This window comes from Alligator mississippiensis, chromosome 3 (assembly GCF_030867095.1).
Source record: "Alligator mississippiensis isolate rAllMis1 chromosome 3, rAllMis1, whole genome shotgun sequence".
Classification (NCBI taxonomy): Eukaryota; Metazoa; Chordata; order Crocodylia; family Alligatoridae; genus Alligator; species Alligator mississippiensis.
Genome location: NC_081826.1, coordinates 90548674 through 90562024, shown reverse-complemented (window position 1 = coordinate 90562024; position 13351 = coordinate 90548674). Strand labels below are relative to the sequence as shown.

At 40.1% G+C, this 13351-nt stretch overlaps 1 protein-coding gene across 1 annotated transcript in view; it reads right to left on the bottom strand.

Moving 5' to 3' along the window:
- Positions 1–13351, bottom strand: part of SMCHD1 (structural maintenance of chromosomes flexible hinge domain containing 1) — a 131470-nt gene that overhangs the window by 92099 nt on the left and 26020 nt on the right. The window contains exons 2-7 of the mRNA XM_006269521.4: positions 12821–12896; positions 11200–11361; positions 4308–4390; positions 4073–4203; positions 1096–1210; positions 822–941 (exon numbers count right to left, since the gene is read on the bottom strand). Coding sequence (XP_006269583.2) covers positions 822–941; positions 1096–1210; positions 4073–4203; positions 4308–4390; positions 11200–11361; positions 12821–12896 — 687 coding nt within the window. The remainder of the gene's footprint in view (positions 1–821; positions 942–1095; positions 1211–4072; positions 4204–4307; positions 4391–11199; positions 11362–12820; positions 12897–13351) is intronic.

The window sequence follows — 13351 nt, the reverse complement described above, 5'->3', positions numbered from 1 at the left end:
AGGATGTCAAAAGCTTGCCAGTTCTTTACTTTCATTTTTTTTGTTGTCATTTTCAAGACAGTCCCAATGGGTCCCTGCAATGTACAGTGTCCTGAATACATCTTTGGTATCTATCCTCTTGCCAATAATCCTTATATCTCTATCCTTACGCCTTATTGTCTCCTATCTACCCTGGCACAAACCGTGCCCCTCCCCTGCAAAAAATGAATTAATAATCAGGGAAGAGAAGTAGGATAAGACTACCTACCTACATTTATATTTTTCTTTAACCCGTTTCATCCACAATAAGCCATCAAATATTGTTTTTCCCCCAATGGTATTAGCTTTCCCTATACATGTAACATATTGCAGGTATGTAGCTCTCTGTTATGTATATAGAACACAGAGGTGCACATATAAAAGGCATACACACAGAGGTGTGGCTCTCTATTATATACTAGGTACAGGAGGGAGAAATTTCTAATTTAGACCACAAACTCTTGAAAAAGGGAATTATTTCCTAAAGGCTTGATACAAAGTTAATGATAGTTTCAGTTCTTAGTAGGAAAATGCTAAAAGTACTTTCCTTGAGATGATACAAGTGACAAAGGGAATGTGCCATTTAATGTTTAATCAACAGTCTTTCAGGTTAAAAAAAGGTAAAAGAATCATACACAAGTAATGCTTTATAAAATATTACCATAAAATTTCAAAATATTTCATAGTCCAGAATATAACTGATGTTTGTGGGATATATAGAGAAATCACTGAGGTACTAAATATAACACATTAGAGAAAGAGATTCAATTAAAAATTAGAACAAAGTATCAAGGGTATTTTACCTTTCTGTTTCTAATATATCCACTGTATATTGCTTCCCTGTTCTTCTCCTTCTTTTCAAAATCTTCTTTTGAAAGTACAAGCTCATGGACATCTTGAGAATCTGTAGGTTTGCTTATCATCTATTAAGAAAAAGAATTTAAAAAAAATCAAGAATTTAGGAGCCCCAAATTAACTAGTAATAAAAAAAGCTCAATGATGGGGTAACAGTAAAATTGTATCAGCTAATGTGTAAGATGATTTTAAAAATTAAAATGTTCAAATCATTCTACTTACTCTGGCAGACTGTCCAACAAAGAAAACTGCTTGTTTGCCTCCGACACCAAAATATGAGATGTCACTATTTAAACTACGAGGTACTGGTGGGGGCCTCACATATCCCGAATGGTCACTGAAAGGAAAATTGGCTTTAATGATTTCCCCCCCAACACTAATGTCATAAAAATAAACAAATTTTTGGTAAACATATCCTGGAATCACTTTTCTCCCACGCAGGATTTTGAATTTAACAGATAATCTAACTTGGTAATTAAGGGGGAGACTAGGGGGGACCAGAAGGGTTTGGGGGAGACCTTGTTTCCCCTAGCGCCCCCCGGGATAACAAGGAATAATGGCCACAAGTTGTTGGAGAGTAGGTTTAGATTAGACATCCGTAAGAACTACTTCACAGTTAGGGCGGCTAGGATCTGGAACCAACTTCCAAGGGAAGTGGTGCTGGCTCCTACCCTGGGGATCTTTAAGAAGCGGCTTGATGCCTACCTGGCTGGGGTCATTTGAGCCCAGTTTTCTTCCTGCCCAGGCAGGGGGTCAGACCTGAAGATCTGCAAGGTCCCTTCCGACCCTACTTCTATGATTCTGTGAATATTCACAATCTCGTTTTATCAATATATAAAAGTAAAAAGTAACAGTCAGTAACACATTGTATCTTGACAAACACAGCTGTGTAACTGAGTGGTCTCCAGCTCTTTTACCCTCAAGACCCCTTTATATAACTTTTCTGCCCTTTTTGATGGATCATGTCTATCATGTAGTTTTGTTACATTTTAACTCTTATTTGATTTACCTTTTTCCTCATTACAATTTGCATCCTTTTCATGGATACACCACCAGAGAAAAGACTAGACATACCCAGTTTCCTTTTGAGCTAACATTCTTTTATAAAGAGACAAGGCATAATCTTAAACATTTCTCCCAAATGTCAGCTCCATGCAAAGAGATATGTGCTCAAAGATGTGTGCAACTGATACTATAGTGAAAGCCCTTACGCAAAAGCATAAGGTGATAGGATAGTAGAAGATGTTGCATTAATCCTATCCCAATTTCCTCTGAGTACAGCCATATCTTCAAACATGAAACTGGTACAAAGAAGAGCCAATCAGAAAATTAGTAATTTTTTTTCCATAAAGCTATGTTCTTTTATAAAAATAACTTGGGGTTAGTAAGAAGAGAAATGTTGCTGAACTTGCTTTTTAAAAAAAACATGGCATGGCAGAAATGGATGCAAGTGCCTTCAGTACTTAAATCTAACTTTAAGGATATGGAATTTGATGGACTAAAGTCCTGATTTGGTATGACAAATCCTCTCCACTTAAAACAAGTTGGAGCAATCCCAAATGGAAACCAAGAAATGAACTGTTACTGTATAATGTAATTCACAACTACATCAATTTCCTTGGGTTGAAAGTAAAATCTCACCAAAGATGTGTTCAAGTCAGCATGCAGTTTAGGAGTGTTTATAGATTCCTCTCTGATATTAAACTCACATACTAACATCTGTGAGTAATACTACCATCAATCCTGACTGGCTAAGAAACTCCATCCTATCCTAATCACCAGGCCTCTACTTTTTATGTCACTTGCCACCTGTTGGTTGAACTACAACAATGCAATGTACCTGTGCACAAAGTCTTTCATATTCACAAAACACCAGTTGATGCAGACCAATGCAAGACATCTCCGCCGACACATCAGTTATCCCAAGCATATCAAACCCGTCCTCCACACTCTACACTGACTTCCCATAGAAAAAGCAAAGGTTTAGATTTTGATGTTCTAAGATGCAGTGACCTGGGCTCAGAATACCTAAAAGATCAACTAGAAAATTTCCATAAGGGAAACTGGAAATTTTCAATTTTTTCTTTTGGAACAAAGGAACTTCTCTAATAAGGATAAATCACATCTGTATAGGTGGCAGAGATTTTTTTGGGGGGGGTGGGGGGGGGGTGGGCAGCCCTGAGTCAAGACTGTGGTAGGAACTTCCCCAGAAGCAAGAGTCATCAAAATCCTTGTTCTAAGCACAAGATACAATTCTTTGACCATACCTTCCTTATAAAAAGGCAGCAGGGCAGGGTGGCACCTTAGAAATAAACTGGTTCAGAAAAGCATATGCTTTTGTAGGCAGCAACCTACTTCATCAGATGCTATGACAAAGTAGGCTGTTGCCTACAAAAGTTTAGGGCATCTCTGAACCACTTAGTTTTTAAGGTGCCACCCTTCTGCCTGACTTCAAACTAATGACTAAATACCTCCCTTTATAAAAACTAATACCTCAATTTAATTCTGTATCACCACATTTTCTAGCATACCACACATCCCCCCAAAAAAGACACGCCCCTGTTTTGGGAAAGGAAAACAAAGAAAAAAGACTCTTCCAGAATCAAGGTTGAATGTTGACTACTGGGGATCCTGACTGTAGAAGCTGTGGCTGTGAGAAGGTTGACACTATGACTCCACCCCCTCATTCCCTAAGGAAGGAGGTATTTCTCTCCACAGGTATACATGTAAAATTAATTAAATTCTTAAATAAAAGCACTCCCCTGCATATTTCTCTGACAAACAAGTGACAGATGTTAACCACCTACATTAACAAATAAATGGAATCTATTCAGTTAATAAGACAATGTGCCTGATAAGAACCCATACAGGAAAGAATGCTATTAACTGGATTGAGACAAGACTAAAACAAGGCAGCCAGGGAAAGGCGAGAGGTCCAAAATGTTCTCCCCTTTTTCCTTCTATCTGTGTAGTATTAATTTAGTTAGAAAATAAATATTTTTAGTTTTAACCTTTTGCAGTACCAGAGAATTAGGTGGATGTTTGAGTATGTTTTTAGGGAATATACATGGTCTACACCATGTCTGAAAAGAAAAAGGAAGTGTAACATATCAGAACATGAACTTCTCAATGGTGTTCTGTAAATTCACAATCTGTAACTTCTTGTATTTTGTGAAAAACAATGAAAAGGCTTTCTGACCTTTCAAAATCACCTTGTCTTGTAAATTTTGACAATCTATACACAGCCCAGTTGTTAAGCTGTTTAGAAGTCATTCCTCTTCCATTATCAATCACAGCAACAGCTGATTTTCCTTGGGATTCATCAAATAACTGTTTGGGGGGTAAAAAAAAACAAACAAACAAAAACTCAAAAATAGAACATGCAAAAATATATATCAGAAAGAGTAGGCTCTCTTACATATTATATATCTTACCAATTTTATCTGTATGCTCCGAATATCAGTATTTCGGGAAGTAGCTGACAAAGAATTGTCAATCAACTCAGCAAGGGCAAATGCTTTTTAAAAGAGAGAGAGAGAGAGAAGTTACTAGTATTTTTTGTTCTCTAGAAGTAGCAGTTGAAAACTGGTGTTTTCTGGGCATGACTGAGTTCATTAAACTCTCTTGCTAAAGATGTAAAATGTATAGCTTTAACAGTGAAAATATTTGATTCACTATCTTCTGATTGAAGAGCCACTCGTGTGTATTACTAATTGCAGAGAATCCTGATGACAGTACGAGTACCATGCATGTTTAGGAATACTGCTGAGTTATGTTTGCATTTCTGTTATTTACTAGGAAACTGTTCTCCCAGGTTCACTGGTGGAACACATCATGACACAGCTACTGCAACTGGGAATGCATTTCAGATATGTGTATTAAAGTTGCCATGTTTAAAGAGTAAGGATGTGACGAGATTTATACAAGACAAAAAAAAGTTATCTAGTTTAGTTAAGCCCACGTAGAAGTATGAAGAAAACTGCAGGAGCACAGTGACATTTTTGGCAAATGCAAGGAAATGTACACAGGAACAAACAATCCAAAGTACTTTATTACAACTTCGCTAGATTCTAACCAACATTAAAATCTGTGGACATAACTGAGTAATAGAAAGCAGCTGTTCAGTATGAAGCAACAGTTGTAATAGCCAAAAAATTCTGGTGCCTAAAGAAATAGATAAATAATTGAAAGTGATGGCGTACCCTAACACAGATTAAGTGTAGGTCTACGCTCAAGAGAGAATCACAAAAAAGATGGCCGGACTTCGGTGAAGTATAATATTAAGAAATCTGGAAAAATGTCTTCTTCTAGAAGTCTGAAGAGTGTTAGACTGTTTACCTTAATGAAGATGGGACATGTATGCAAACTCAGAATCGTTTGACTATTTATGGCTGTCACACACGTACTCTTTGCTTTTTCCTGGTTGCCTGTGAAGATGGGAAGGCCACAACCCTTCTTAGTATTTCTGAAAATGTTAAGCCCATGACTTCTGTTGACACACAACAAAGGGCCACTCATTGGACTTGCAATGCCCAAAACACCTCAAGGAATGAAATTACTCCACAGCAAGCAACCATTTTTCTTTCAAGTGTATGTTAGTATGGATGCAGATACAGGTATCTGGCAAGCTCAACTCCTGTGGGTGGTGGGTGGCGGAGTTACCTCTCTAATGAAGGAGTACAACTGGATGTAACATACACTATGTGGGCAGGGTCTCTAAAATAAAACAGGTATTTGTTAACTGCAACAGATGACAAAGTGTTCATGTCAGAATGCCTAGGCAAAACCTAAACAGACTTCATGAAAACCATACTACATCCATCCACCTCTGCCTCTGTGTAAGTGCCTCTTTAGAGTTGAAACTCTAAGACTTTCCAAGACAGTTTCTCATACAAGAAGGCCTTCTTCATCCCCTCCTGGCATCAGTCCTCCAGCTGCTGACCTAAACTGAACAGCACTAAGGTGCATCTTCCATATGCAAACTTAAAGGTAATCCTTTGTTTTCTGAGCTATAAAACAGGCAGCTTCCCTAGAGCGGCTACTATGCTAGCAGAAGGCTTGTAACACAGACAAGCACCAACTTTCACGACAATTCTAGTAAACAGGTAGACATTAAAGCACCTAGAAACATTGACCTTTTGACAAGATATAGGTTTCCAGAGAGACATGAAGTGATGCATTCAACTCATGCTAATGTCAGCAGAATAATAATGCCAGAGAGATGAATGCAGACTAAAACAATAGTTTTAAAAGATGTGAATCACTTCATTAATTCTCATTAAACGTTTCGGTAAACGGTGGTGTTCTTTTATCCAGTGTCCATGTCTGTAAGCTTGACAGGCACAATGAGGGCATATGGCAACTCTTCAACCGTGTGCTTGATAGATGCTTCCATGGTGCTGGTTTTCAGTTACCCACAAAAAGGTGTTAGACATTCCCAAATACTGGCTCCCAGAGAACAGTGAGGGGGAAAGGGTTCAGACACCTACTGGGGGAAACAGTTCTCCAGCACATGCACAGAAGATGAGAAGGAAGTTGGACCCAATCCTCCATCTGGATGCTGGCTCGCAAGTGATCCAGCATTTGATCCCTACCCTGATCTTGACATGACCATAATAGCCTGGATGGCTGTTATACACAACACCCCTTTCTTGACATTGAACTAGTAGGTGAAGGGTGACAACATTACATGGACATGACATGGCATTAGAACCCTGTTGCTCACATGTTTTTCAGGGAAGCAGAGCAAGTTAAAATACCCGAGGCTGCTGCTGACATGTAATGTCATGTTTGTATGAAAAGATGCATGACTTAAAAACACAAGGCAAATTTACATCAAAGCTCACATTATTCATCAATAACTCAGCATGAGGTATTTGCTGTCTGGTGGAAAATAAACAGAATACATCTTGACCCAGCCCTTCCAACATCATTTTGTAGGATGGGCTAAGTGACAGTTTCTTACAGTTTAGTTTGGTGGCTAACATGAAGCGCAAAAACACACACTTGTTCCACTTTTTTTTTTTTTTGACTAGCAACAAAAATACTAATTTTACAAATGAAAACAAACAGTAGCGGGTCACACTCTCCTATAGCAGAAGACTGAATCAAGTGCTGGGAGGGGACAGAAGAAATGTTGTGGCTACTTCCCTCTTTAGCCCTTTGCGTGGAAGCACAAAGGGTCACAAGGTTCATGACTGTCCTAAGAAAATCTTTTGAATAGCAGTATCTAATATCACGCAAACACCCCCCCCATAGTAAATCCATTCTTACACACACACTCGAGAAGGGGAAATTTCATTTAACGGAAGGAAAGCAAGTATAAAACTGGCACAAGAAATTCTTTTACACCATGTACAACTAGCCTGTGAAACTCACTGCCACAACATAAAAGACTTCAGCACAGTTCAATTAAAAATGTGGACATATTTGAATAATGTAAATCAAAATTACCATATTTACTCAAATAAGACTGCCCTGAATAGAAGAGCCTCCATAATTAGATTCTATATATGCAAAATTTATAAATTTGTTATAATTTTCCAGGCATATAATCTAATTATTGGAGGATTGCCTTGACTATGTCCTTTTCCCATTGCTACAGCAGAGAAAATGAATCTGAAGGGTTAGGTGACCCCCTTACCCTCTGTTCCCCCAACTTCTGCCCGCTTCTTACCATCAGACCCTGCTCTTCCTGAGCACATGGAAGTGAGGGGCAGATCTGAAAACACCACCTTGGAAATAAACAGGTCTGCAGTAATTTATTTAGTCAAGAATTGACACACTTTGTTTTTTGAAACTGCTCTAACTTTTAGCACAAGTACCCCATAAACACACTTTTAAGCAGTACTTTCGTACATACTTGCATATAGTATAAACTATTCATGATTTTAGTTCAAAGTAAAAAAGCACACTGTTTACCATATAGCTAACTAGGCTGACCCCAGTAGAGTCAGTGTTTCAAGTCATGGTGACACCATAGCTTGGTACAGCTCAGTTTTGGTGTGTACTCCAGATACCCCACTACAACTAGGGGACTGAGCACAATGAGCATTACCATAAGTCTGGCCCTCCCAGTGCTAGCCTGATATTGCAGTACCTCAGTGCCAGTTCCCTGCAGAGGAAATCCCCACCTATGGTTTTGGGTGGGTTTTTTTTGTTGGTTTGTTTTTATTTTTTTTGTTTTTGTTTGTTTGTTTTTAATTAAAAGGACCACACCAAAAAAACCCAAAACAAAACAGGTTCCCATCAGTGTGTTTGCTCAATATGGGCAATGTGTTTTATAGTTATGGTGTACTGGCTGCACTTAATCAACTTCATAGTTGGTTTCCATTACAGAGCAGATTCTACTTTTGGTAGCAGCTTAATAATAAACAATGTATTTGGTGAGGTCTCCTTGTATACAAATGTCTCTCTGGCCCCAGCCTGATCCAGGAGCAGTGGCAGTGCAGCCAGACAGGGCTCAGCCAGAGCTGCAGCTGCTATCAGTTTTGGCAGAAGCCAGATTCTGTACCCCCAGGCTAGCATGCAGACAAAGCTTGCCAAAGCAAGGGTAAGTAGCAGAGAAGAGCAAGGGCTGCAGGGGTTGGAGAGGTGTGAGGCCCATGGCTGCAGGGGTGAGGCAGGCAGCAACTGCAGCTCTGTTCATAGCCCTCTATTCCACTTTGAGGCTCCTTTTTACCAATGTTAAGTGGGAGAGAAAACTTTATCTTGGAATTGAGTAGATATGGTAGTTATTGGAGGGTTTGTCAATTTGTCTCCCCTGCTGCTGTGGCAGGAAGCAGATCACAATACGGGCAGTAGCTAGAAAAGCAGCAGTGGCAGGGGGCAGGCAGCCTGCCCCACATGCCCAACACTTGCCCTTTCCTTCCCCCAGGGCTTATCTCCTCTACTGCTGCTGTCCCCAGCTGATCTGAACCCAGGAGCCCCAGAGCAGTGGAGTTCCTGCCTTATGCTGCAGAAAGCCTGGCTTGACTAGGAATGGCAGTAGCTGTGCACAGATCCCTTCTTCCAGCACCTATCCATACCCCCCCCCCCCTTTATTGCAGCAGGCAGATCATCGCTATCCCTGGCTGAATGAGCTTCCCTGCACAGCTGCTCCCTGCAATGTAGGGCAGGAACAGGTCTCAGGCTACGTCCCCCATGACTGTGTGTCAGCTACAGATGTTAGCAGTGTGTAACCTCCTGTGCTTGTCTTTTGCTACCCAACAAGACTTCTCACCCAGAGAGGGTATGCTTGTTCTTTGGGACATAGGTAGCTTGCTGGTATGTGCATCTGCGTGAGCACTATAAGTTTTCACCTGCCATATCTTTGGTGTTATAAAAAGAGAGAGGTTGATCTTCAATGCCCTTATACAGCCCTCACACAGACACTGCAAGCCACGTGTCTCAGGGCTCCGCCTCCCCTACACCCCTCCTGGTGCCTCCCAGATGATGAACACAGGTAAAGAATGTTTAGACAATTTCCAGAAGTCTTTGCCTAGCATTGAAGATAAAGGAAACAAAACCCTCTGCACTGGCATATCTTCTTAGCTCAGGAAGTAAAAGACCAAATCAAAATACAGTCTGCATACTGAGACTAGGGGAAGTTGGCTCCCCTTCCCCTTTGCTCAGCTCTAATACTCACCACTTCTTTGTCTTGCCTGCAGGTCGTTCTGGCCTGCTTCTATGTCATCGCTGCAGAGAACCGGTCCCCACCTTCTGGTAAGTTAGCCAGCTTGGAGGAGCCAAGTTTGATAAATGCTGCTTGCTGCTGCGGTTCCCACCATCTGCCCCTGCACAGGCAAACCCTCAGGCGCAAGGCTGCTGCTGGACTGCCGCAGACACTACTGGTCCTCCCACCCATTTATTCCAGACGAATTTTAAACTCTGCTGCTACGTTCCACCGCTCCCATCAGGACCAGTGAGTCTTTATAAGCTGGGCCTAACCTGGGGCCAGAGTCCCCTGGTGCACCTGCCGTACTTCCAGGTCACGATCTAGCAGCCTTGGCCCTACTGCACGTGCAGCCAAGCGAGCTCTGCTGCCACACAGTGGCATACAGGTTCTTCCTTCCTCCACCTGCTCCTGGCAGAGGGGAGGGGAGCCAGGCTAGGAATAAGCCCTAGAAGGAGAAGCCCTAGCAGTGCCACTGCTGTCTCTCACTGAGCTGGCCTCCCTACACCACTGCTTCCTGCAGCATGGGACAAGAGCAGCTCTGTCACAACCAGATCAGCAGAATATACCACTGCTCCCCATAGCTCCTGCCTCAAGCAGTCCCATACTCAATTCTAAGATAAATTCCTGTTTTCCTCATGTTGAATGGGGGGAAGAAAATCTTATCTTGGAACTGCATAAATATGATATGATAATCTGTAACAAGGTTTAGGAAGAAACTTTGTCACAGAGAAAGTAACTACTTATGGGAGGGTTCCATTACCTTCCACTAAAACATTTGGGATCAATCACCGTTAGAGGCAGGACTACCATGAATTAATCTTTATCCTCTATATATCCCTACTATAACAATAATCATTGACACAGTTAACCTATAAAAGCTCTGGAAAGGGCAGGTAAATGGCAACTCAAAATATTGCGGGTAATTATTGTTTGCAAGTAGGTAGAAAGAAATAAAAAATAGTTGAGTTATTTTGCAATGCAGAATTTTCTGTTCAAGGTAAAGTGCACATGTATTTCTAGAAAGTTCTATGAAGTCTGCTGTATGTTATGTCGTGCACTCCCCAACAAGTAGCAATCAAAACACAATTTAGAAAAGCTAGACATTACAAGTACTGAAAAAGTTAAACTTTAGTAACATTTAATAAGTCTGGGACAGAAATCGATTTCTACCTTGAAATGCAATAATCAAAAAAAGATAACTACTGTGCGCTAATGTAGGTATACTGTATTAGAGTACAGCTAGTTACTGTACAAATAAAAGTCATCATCTACAATTTTTATTCCAGTCACCCTTGGAGAAGCAACAAAGACGGAACAGCAAGCACAACAAGAGCCTGAATAACATCCCAATTAACTAAGTTTAGCTTCCAGAATCTTTCAAGAAGCTCAGAAACCAGAAAGAGCTCCCCCCCCCAGTTCTCTGGTTTATCTGCAAAAAAAACTTCTTCTGAAGCACAGTAAGACTGACTCAAAAAAACAGCATCTTGAGGTTCCACTTTTCAAACACAAACAGAATTACAGTTTAAAAGGGTTTCAAATAAAGGTCAGAATGTCCATGAATTAAGTTTAACAAACACACAAGAAGAATTAACAAGACAAGACATTTCTTAAAGGTACTTCTGAGGCAAAATAAACGTTAGTACTTCAATCAAGAAAACTTAGATACTTACGCAAAGGATTCTGCCCTTCACTGGCATAGTATTCATACATGCCACTTTTGACAAGCGTGTCATAGTGTGGTAGGAAGTCAATTCGTTCCTTTGTTGCTGAAAGTAGCATCTGATCCACTGACTGGAGCAAATATAAAGTGACCCCATCTTGAACAACCTCATCTGTAATGGAAAAAAGGAAAATACTAAATACAAGGGTAATGCTCCCCAGACATCAGCCAAATGGTGCCCAAAAATCTTAGACTTAACTGCTGCTATATTCCCTTTATTTTCTCCACTAATCGATAAAACTCATTCCTGGCAAAAGAGAAGCTAATTTTAAGACATATTCTATTAAGCCTGGGGGGACAGGATATAAAGTGAGAATTCCCCATTGGAAACTACTTTAAGGCTACAGTAGTCTCAAACTTCAAGCTTAGAGTTTTTACTTTTTTTCTACGAAGAATCTAAAACAAAAGTGCCCTCATGTTTAGTACGGAAATCATCCTGTTATAGCAAAACGGTTGGTACTTTTCTTAAGTCTTCAAGAAACTTAATTTTTAGTTAATACAGAAGTAAAATTATTTATTGACCACAAGTCAGCGAATTAAGCAACCTAAAGAACAGTTATATTGCTGCCATAGCTATGACAAAGCTCTCGTTTGGATAATTAGACTCTTGCACTGGGTCCCAATCCAGTGTCTACATGCTCCAAGTTTCCTGTGGTCCCAGAAGGACACAACAAATATGTTGTCTCTTGCAGCCTTTCTAAACTCAGTTTGTTATGCCTTCATGTAAAAGGAGTCCAACAGTCATCAAGATAGCCTATTAGCTTAAAAATGCACCCTGTCTCAAAACTCCAGACACTTGAGCACTCTGGGCTGCCATGTAGTTCTTCATAGATTTTTCATTTGCTACTTCAATATTTAACAGAGACAGGCTTTACATAGGAGTCCTGAAGGCTTATTGCTCTATAGCATGGACATCAAACATACAGGGCTTCTTGTGGGCTGGACTACCTATCCTAGCCTGCAGGGCTCACTGCTGTGGCTGCCAGAGCCACTGCTTCAGCCTGTTTCAGCACAACTATGGACTAAACTGGACACAGCTAGAATCCACAAATTTCCACAATTAGAAATCCTGTTTCAACTTTATAAGATTTCTCATTGGCTAATGTTATAGTACAAGCATTCTGCATACTTACTATAGAATTACAAAATAATCCCTATGAATCCCAAGTGCAATTTGCTAAACTTTTCTTTCAATCAGAGAACAGACTAAGCTTCTAGTACTGTGGGAAGTCTTTTGTAGAGTTTTCCTGTAAAAGATATACTCAGAATTGTCATTTAAAAAACAAAGTAAATGCTAAACTTTCTAGATCCCAGGTACTGGGAAAAAAGGTACTATGGCAAAGGTTTATTCTGGAAAAAGAATTTGCCTGAACTGAGGAGTAATGGAAATCATCACCACATTAAGCTATGTAGAACGTGTTTCAGAGTGGATCAGTTTTCAAGACCATTTTTGAGATTTTAGTATGTAATAGGACTTCCACCTATGTCCGAAACAGGAATAAATTCTGCAAGAAGGATGTTTCGACACATGATCAATGACTATACAGCTGTACTTAATACAACATACTCACTGAAGTTGTCCTCTGTAATCTGTTGTCTGTTAGTAGTTGTGATAACAAAATTCTCTCCGGAAGAGATGCCAAAGGCCTACATGATAAGAAAGATTTAAAAGGCCAGTTACCCTACAAAGCATGGATTAAAAAGGAAGTCTCCTTTCAACATGTTTTGTCACACATCACTGCATTATGATCAAACTTATAACACAGTATTAAGGATAAAGAATTTTGATTGTATTCTTTTTATTCTTATTCCAAGTCATTTTCACTTCTTTTACTTGTTTACCTATGCTCTAGTGCAGAAATTTTAACATTTCCTACGCAACTTAAAGACTGTCTTAGCCAACCGGGCAACGTTTCTGGACTCTTTCCAATTTATTCACAACTTTCTTGGAAGTGCAGGGCCCAAAAATGGACACAATGGGCACTGACAGAAGTGACATTTGTTGTGCGATTGGCCCCCTAAAAGCACTCTATAGATGTGGCCTGATGGAAGTGCATGGCTGCTGAGCACTTTAAGTGCCCGATAGTGCAACAAATTAACCC